Raw genomic sequence first — 8,305 nt, 5'->3', positions numbered from 1 at the left:
TAGAAGTTGTCATATGAAGAGTATCAGTTTATAATGTCAGATGCTTATTTAAACACAATGAGATTGACATATAATGGACTCATGGGAACTGATACCGGCTGAGGCAACACCAGATCCTCAGCTCATATCTGACTCTCCTTCCAGGACCCACTGAGTAGATTGAATCAGAGCCTTGGACATCGAGTCTCCTTGCCCCCTTCTCCTGCCTACATAGATGAATTCACATAAGTTTTTTGTGCATGATGTCAGTACTCTATAGAGCGATCATACTGTTGTAGATGGATTGAACAGAGTAATTCACTCTAAGTTGATGAGACAGGACAATGTCAATGAGAAAGTGTTGATATTTGAACTCAACCTTAAATACCTTAAATACCGTGCAGCTCGGAACACGGTGGAGGTGTACATGTGCTTTGCTGGGAAGCCTAGTTCTTCTACAGAAACCTGAGTGAGCCTAGGCCATTCCTGGTTCCTGAGTTTCACTCTTTGACCCCGTGGTGATAATCAGCATTACCCTTGAGTGTTATTTCTTTCTTTGTTCTGGCAACTTCCTCTCCATCCCACAGCTATTTGGAAACTACTCCTATCTCAAGCCTCAATGCTAATAGCATTTGAAAGCTGTTGTCAGAAAGCAAGCTTCTGCTCACCTGTCAGCCTGCTGTGAATGGTAATGGGAGATTTCTTTTTTGGGAGTAACCTCAATCTCTAATTGGTTTGAAAAATATTGCTCATTTATTTTATTCTTAAGATGTTACCTTTTATTGAACTTCAGTAAGTTTGTGTTTCTATTATCTTCAAATTCAACATAGCTACAGTCTACTGAAAGGTTTTCTTCATTCTTACCTGCTATCTAGGGAAACTGCTCACTTTCATCATTGCTTGTTGAAATAAATGCATGTATAGTCAGCCACTATGGAAAACAGTATGGAGGTTCTTCAAAAAATTTAAAACAGAGCTCCCATATGACCCAGCAACCCCACTTTGGGGTATTTATAAAAAAAAAACACACTGATTAAAAAAGATGTAGGTACCCCTATGTTCATTTCAGCATTATTTACAATAATCAAGATATGGAAGCAACCTAGATGTCCATCAATAGATGAATGGATAAAGAATATGTAATATACATATATACGTATATATACATATATATACATATACATATATGTATGTATATACATACACACACACACACACACACACAAAATGGGATTCAGCAATAAAAAGAATGAAATCTTGCCATTTAGACAACATGGATAGAACTTAGAGGGTATTATGCTAAGTGAAATAAGTCAGACAGAAAGACAAAAACCATATGATTTCACTTATATGTGGAATCTTAAAAAATTGAATGATTGAATGAACAAAACAGAAACAGACCCATAGATACAGAGAACAAGCTAATGGTTGCCAAAAGGGAAGGAAGGGGTGGGAGGATGGGAATTAAAAGAAAGAAAGAAATGCACATATAAATATCCAGTAAGTACTTTACAGGCATATCCTAAGCATTTCACATGTAGTATGTCATTTAGTCCTTTCAACAACCTCATGCACTAGGTATTATTATTCCCATTTTACAAATGAGGAAAACGTGTTCGAAACAAGGTATGTACTTGGCCCAAGGTCCCAGCTCTAGCAGCTGGTATGAGTGAAGAATCAATAGACCACTGGAGAGCTGACTTGGAGCTTCACCGCTGCTGCGTGTTAGCCATGTGACCTTGGGACGCATGGTGTGAATTTGCTGAATGGCTTTACCAGGTACAGAGGGCTAGCCCTCCCTTTGCTTTCTGAGTAGCGTTCTGGAAAGAATTAAAATTCAAAATGAGGGTTCGTATAATAACACTTTATAAAACAAAACAGCTAAGTGCTGAACACATGTAAGGTGTTCTTTTCTCATACGTTTCATGTAGTTAATTTAGCGTATTGAAGTTAACAGGATTTTAAAATGGTGTGCAGCACACACATATATGCTTTGCAATTAGTGTAGCGTCATTTAATTGTGATTCCATTGTTGGAATTTTGATGCCTCCAGCTTGATGAATAGCCATTTTCTCTGGGTATTATCAATTAATCTAGGTAATGAATTCTCTTCATTATCTTGTTCTTCATGTTAATTATACAAGATTTTCTTATACCTATTTATCAAATCAGGGCAAGTACAGGTTTTTGGGGGGATTTTTTTCCCCATACGCCTTTGAATATGGAATATGCACAAACAGGTTAACATGATGGGTTTAAATTTACATTTCTGAAAAATTCCATTCAGTGGTTTGACTTTCCTTACATGCTTACTTGTGGTATGAGCTTGTATCTCTTTCTTTTGGGGGTCTTTTTTTTTTTTTAATCAAAAAGTTTGTTATCTAAGATGACTTTTGAGAATATACCTCTAGAATTTCACAGTGATATTAAGAAAGCATGGAAAAGTTTCCATCTTTGCTATTTATTAACACAAAACAACAAATAATTAATAAGTTTCTAGTTTGAAATATTCCATGAGGCACCATAGCAGATAAATTTAAGCATAAACCATGGGGAGAAAAGACATTAGTGCATGAAATTTTAAATAATACTACTCATACAAGAACAGTTCCAGACAACCATATAAGAAAACACGGAAGACAATATATAATAAATGAGTGGTGACTGAATTCATTTTGAGGTCAGAGAAGTGACTGATGGGATAATATGGGTTAATATGATAATGTTATATATTGATATTTATTAATTCAGCACTAAATTTTAACTTAATAGTTTCTAGGTCTTTGTTTCATATTTTATGTTCCGTGTTGAAAAAAGCACAGAACTTAATTGGCTAAAACTATTATTTAGTCAATTAGTTTTGAGAATGTTAGCTGTCAGCATTTTGAAGGGCACCTCCCTATTTTTGATTTCAGGTTGAAGCCATCCTCGTCAATATTTTTGGTGGAATCGTCAACTGTGCCATCATTGCCAATGGGATCACCAAAGCCTGCCGGGAGCTGGAACTTAAGGTGCCCCTGGTGGTCCGGCTTGAAGGTGAGTTAAGGCAGACTTCACAGTTCCCGTCCCCCTTCTTAAAGATCAGGTTACGAGAGTGTTCTGCACTCACAAACTTCCGGAGAACACGTAAGGAAACACTGGATTAAATACGATGAAATAAGTGCAGTACAGTAGTTCTGTCTATTAGCATCTAGCAGGCTAATGTACATGGCAACTCTCCAAGAATAGATCTATTATGAGTCTCCAGGTTTTCAAACTTATTCCAGTGGAGGCCCTTTTAGTATGAATCATTTCATGCGATTAGTATTTTGGTAGAAATGCTCAGAAATGCAGCTCCAAGAATTATTCATCATGGGAAAGTAATGGTTCTCAAAATCTTTTGGTCTCAGCCTTCCTTTACTTGTTAAAATTGTGGACCACAAAAGATTATATCTGTCTATATTTGTTGATTAATAATTAATTTGGTAAGATGAGTAACTACTTGGAACTTTTAAAATAGTTTTAATAATTTTTTTATTTTTATACTTTTATAGTATATATTTCATATATAAATATATACTATAAATTTTATGAAAATAACTATCTTAAAATTTCAAAAAGAATACCAGTTATTCAATGTTTTTGAAATTCCTTTAATATGTAGCTTAATATTTGCTTCTTCATTTTATCTGTTGCAATATGTTATTTTAGTTGGAAGTATATGAAGAAAATCTGGCCTCATGTGGAGCTATGTATCTGGAAAAGGGAGGAGTTTTTAATAATAATTTCATATAATTTTGAATAGTCTCCTTTGGTACTGCATTAAAGTCAATAAGTAATAGTTTCTTTATTAAAGATTAGTTTTATGTGGATTCTGAAACTGTTTCAATGAACTTTTCATACTGTTATATTAAAATCCATTGGTTTGTCTTGCACATTAAATGGATTTTGTGCATGTGTGCTTTGTAATATCATGTATTGATCATATGGCAAATTTTGGATTGTGTAGATGTTCCAAAGGTTGACACATTTCAGCATACAGTATCAAAAAAGTCACATTTGTTAATATCACACCATTCTCATCAGAGAAGCTTTCAAGTACTAGGAAGCTATCAAGGTGGTAGATGCAAGTTTTCCAGAATTCTAATTTTCACGTAAAAATACAAATTTTATCATCAACCACAAAATGGTCAGTTGCTTTCCTTAAAGTGACAAACTCATTTCACTTATTTTCAAGAAAATGTCTGCCAGATCTGAACAACCATAGGTGTGCCCTTATTTCTTCCAAGAAAAAACGGTATTCAGTGGAAATTTGGTGGTTTAACTTGCTGCTCAAAATGCACAAATGCTTTTCCTTAGAGCAACCTCCGTAGTTCAGTGTGCAGCCTTCTGTATACTCACGTTTGGTCACACAGAGTATTAGCAAGACTTGTACTTAAGGGATGAGATTTCATAAAATTAATTTTTTTTTCTGTTCATTAAGGACATTTTTACTTGAAAGTGGCAACATTTTTATTGCAAGTGTATGATGGGGAAAAATACAACCACCACAAGTACATTTTGGTGCCACCGCCTTGATTCCATAGTAACGTGCCAGTAGCTTTACCCACCATTACTTTTGCTTTGTCAGTGCAAATGCCAACAGAGTATTGTTGTTTTTTAATATTTTATTATTGCTACAACAAAAATAGTTTTTGACGTCAGGGACCTCCCCCAGGGTTGTATGGACCACACTGTGAGAACCACTGTAATAGAGGAGCAGAAACAGACACTTTAATGTGAGAGCTATGCAACAGGCCTGTTGGCATCATCAAAAAATTCAGATTACAATGATCAAACAGCCCCCTTGAGTGGACTTCTATAGTGTCATTCTTGGGACAGCTCAGTTGCTCCAAGTTCCATGCTGATTCCATAATTCCCTAAAGATGTTCTTCTGAAGATAAAGTCCACGGCTGTTTTGTCCCTGCTATGTATTCCTGTCCTCTGGGGTTAAGACTCCATAACAGCTGCAGCCTGTTTTCCTCTGTTTGCTTCTTCCTTTGTGTCTCTTTCTTCTCTCATTGAGACTATCTTACAGACTTAGATCAGGACCGTATGGACTTGATAAAAATAATAATCACAAAAGAAAAATGAAAATAGTAGAAGTTGGCTAAGTTTAATATGGACATTAAAACATCTGAATGAATGAAATCTTTTTTAAAAATGTAAATGCAACATAACTGATTCCAAAAAAGTTATTTATAAACAATTTAAATGATTGGCAAGGATGCAATGAAAAGAAAATTGATCAAATCAAGGAGGTAATGGGTTCATCAGTGTAAGTATAATTCTGATTAAAATGTTGATATCAAACTGTTTTCAAGGTCAAAGTAACCAGTAGCCCTCAGATTCTAAAAGTCAGCTCCTCTGGGTTCTTCAAAGAGAGCAGGTCTCCATAAGCAAATCATACTAATATCTGTCACTTGGAAATTACTAGAAATTAGTGCATGCTGTGGTGCACTCATTCTGTCCTGTGATCCTCCCTGTACCTGTCTTGTCAGCAGAGGTTCATAATTATTAGCTTTTAGAAAAGCTAATAATTCCTAGAAAAGAACATTATCCCACTTTTATTTTTTCCCAAAAGATTAAAAGGAACACTTCTCTTCTTTTCACACCATGTTTAGTATTCCAGAAGTAGTAAATGATCCCCCTCATTTAACATATCCCTATCATAGGTATCTGGATGATAAACATGCTGAAATATGCAAAATACCACATCCAAGATTATCCTCCTTAATAATCGTTATTGGCTGTGTCAGAGGTCTATATGAGCTACTAGGAAGAAGCTTTGAAATTTCTAAGTTTGTTAGGCAATCAGATTTGCATCTTTTACATTTATGTACTTCCAAGGTATATGCCTGTGGGTTTTTAATTAGCTAATTAATATAATAAATACTTTTTGCAGGTTACTGAGCTTTAGGCATTAAAAAGGATGTATAGAAATATAAGAAATGATCTCAGTTACTGGATAACTTGGGAAATAAAAATAAAGAAAGAAAATTTAACAATGCAAGATAATATATATATAAACTGTTTATACTAGTGTTTTCCGTACTAGAATCTGCTTCTATCTTAGTAGCAGTGGCCATCAGGTCTTCACAGAGAGCCACCAGCATGACTTGTGGAATCTTCAGAAATAGCAGTGGCTCACAATGTCCACTATATCATGGGGAATTGAATGTGATGGCTCTAGATGAGCTCAAAGAGGATACTGTCCCCCAAATTTATGTAGGCTAAAAATATCCATGGTAACTTCTTTGACACTACTCTCACCATAATAGCCCCTATCCTATAATAAGCACCAAAGACCTTTATCAAGAGAGGAAAAGCAGGAGAGCTTTTGACATTTCTGGAGTACTAGCTGGTATTCTTTATGTCCTCTTGTGGGAATTGGCATCTTGTGTGATAAATGTCCTTAGACAGATACAGCTTTCACACTCAGCATAGTCGTACCAAGGACATTCACTAATATCCATATGCGATTTCTGGGAAACCAGCCGTCCCACACCAAAATTACGACCTATCCCCAAATCATATTGGTCCTACATAATAAACAAGGAAAAGAAAAGATGAAGAATTCTGCTCCAGGTCTACTCTTAGCACTAATCATAGACAACAAACTGTAGAAAACTGGAGATGGTGTTATCTATAAAGGCCTGTAAGGGGAACTAAAGAAAACCAACCCGGTGCTCTTTATGCTAAGGGAATGTAGACTGCTAGAAAGTTTGTGTCCCTCAAGCTGAGTGCCTGCTGTAGCACCCACTGTCATTGGCACACCCCCTTTTTTAAGCTTACTCAGTATTGACTACTCAGTTATAGTGTATTTACAGATATGAGCTAGCAAAGAAATATTATAAAAGAATTTTCAAGTTAAACGTGCAAATAAGTAATATTTGAATCATGGAAAGAAAGGAGGGTGTTTCGTTTCATACTTGGAGTCGGTACTGGAATCCTAACAGTGATAGACAAACCCAGGACCTGGTAGACCAGAAGGCTGTCCTGGCAAGAGCAATGAGTTTGCAACAGCATGTTGTGGCTGAAAGAACAGAGGGGGAAAATCAAGTTATTAGCCAGCGTCTGTGACATTAGAATCTAAAACTCCAGGCAGGATTGTCACATAAGAAGTAAAAGTGGAGTAGACGCCAGAGCAGAAAAGAGTAGGTGTGAGAAAAGGTGGGGGTGCTAGGATTTTAATCTAATGGCCAGGAGAATGATGGCGTAGTTGATGGAGGTGGGGAGTCAGAAGTGGAAACTATACAGAGAGACTGGGAGAGTATTACATTAGGATACAGTCATCCTTAGTTTGAGATGAAGCTGTAATATCGGATGGAATGCATGTGGAGGTAGAGATGTGGAAATACAGGGGATAATCCAAGGAGAGGTGTGATAGACAAGTGGATGTCACCGCCGTTTTGAAGGCCTCCAGTAAACCACACTCAGGACTTGCTGCGTTGGAAATCATTCCCCTGTAGTACCGTTCAGTTAAAGTAAGAAGCCAACCAAAACCAAAAATCTCCTGTCACAGACAATCTGGTTCTTAATGCTTCCAATGGGAAAAAAAGCTGCTAACTACAGGTGCCTTTGAGGAATTTCTCTTATACTCAATCTAAATTTTTCACTTGCTTTCCCGGATTGAAACATAAATTCTGCTCCTCCCACAAACCTCTTTGCATTCAGTTATATTTTATCCAACCTTAGAGTATGATTTGGTTCCTCCTCTTTTTCTAAACAGAGCAATTCTCCATTGCCTTTGATGACAGAGAAAGACAAAGGGGCAGGGACATTTTGGACAATTCTAGTGGTAGTTTCTATTAACTTGACATAGCACTATACTTTCTGTTTTAGCTGATGAATTTCTCAATGATCTTTAATCATAAATATTAAAATGGGTTCACATTTCCAGAATACATACCATTTTGTAGCTATTGAAAGTGAGATGAGAGAAGGGTGCCTGTCACCCCAACATTTATGATAAAGCCAAGTGATATGTAAAAACTAAGTGTGGTAGAAAAAAATTTACTGGAGTCTAAATTAAATAATAAATAATTAGTATTGCTAACATTTATTAACTATTTTCTGAGTTTCAGATATTCTGATACATGGCTATATATAGTCTGAACACATGAGATTTTTTTTTTTAAGATTTTATTGGGGAATTGGGAAAGGGGAACAGTGTTGGGGAAATGGGGAAGGGGAACAGACAAGTTGCTGATCTTTGGTTCTTCGGTCTAATTGTGGAGGACGTCAGCTCACAGGCCCATGTTGGTATTATCATTGCGCTCTTCCCGGGTGAGGCAGATCGGTCGCC

The 8,305-nt window shown here is 36.4% G+C and overlaps 1 protein-coding gene across 2 annotated transcripts in view; it reads left to right on the top strand.

Annotated features, from left to right (window-relative positions):
- The window catches only part of SUCLG2 (succinate-CoA ligase GDP-forming subunit beta), a 311,276-nt gene that overhangs the window by 278,593 nt on the left and 24,378 nt on the right, over positions 1-8,305 (top strand). For both annotated transcript variants that reach the window (XM_019652060.1, XM_019652062.1), the window contains exon 10: positions 2,895-3,015. In XM_019652060.1, coding sequence (XP_019507605.1) covers positions 2,895-3,015 — 121 coding nt within the window. The remainder of the gene's footprint in view (positions 1-2,894; positions 3,016-8,305) is intronic.

This window comes from Hipposideros armiger, unplaced genomic scaffold, assembly GCF_001890085.2.
Source record: "Hipposideros armiger isolate ML-2016 unplaced genomic scaffold, ASM189008v1 scaffold_172, whole genome shotgun sequence".
Lineage (NCBI taxonomy): Eukaryota > Metazoa > Chordata > Mammalia > Chiroptera > Hipposideridae > Hipposideros > Hipposideros armiger.
The sequence above is the reverse complement of the archived record's forward strand: the minus strand, read 5'-3'. Positions and strand labels throughout refer to the sequence as shown.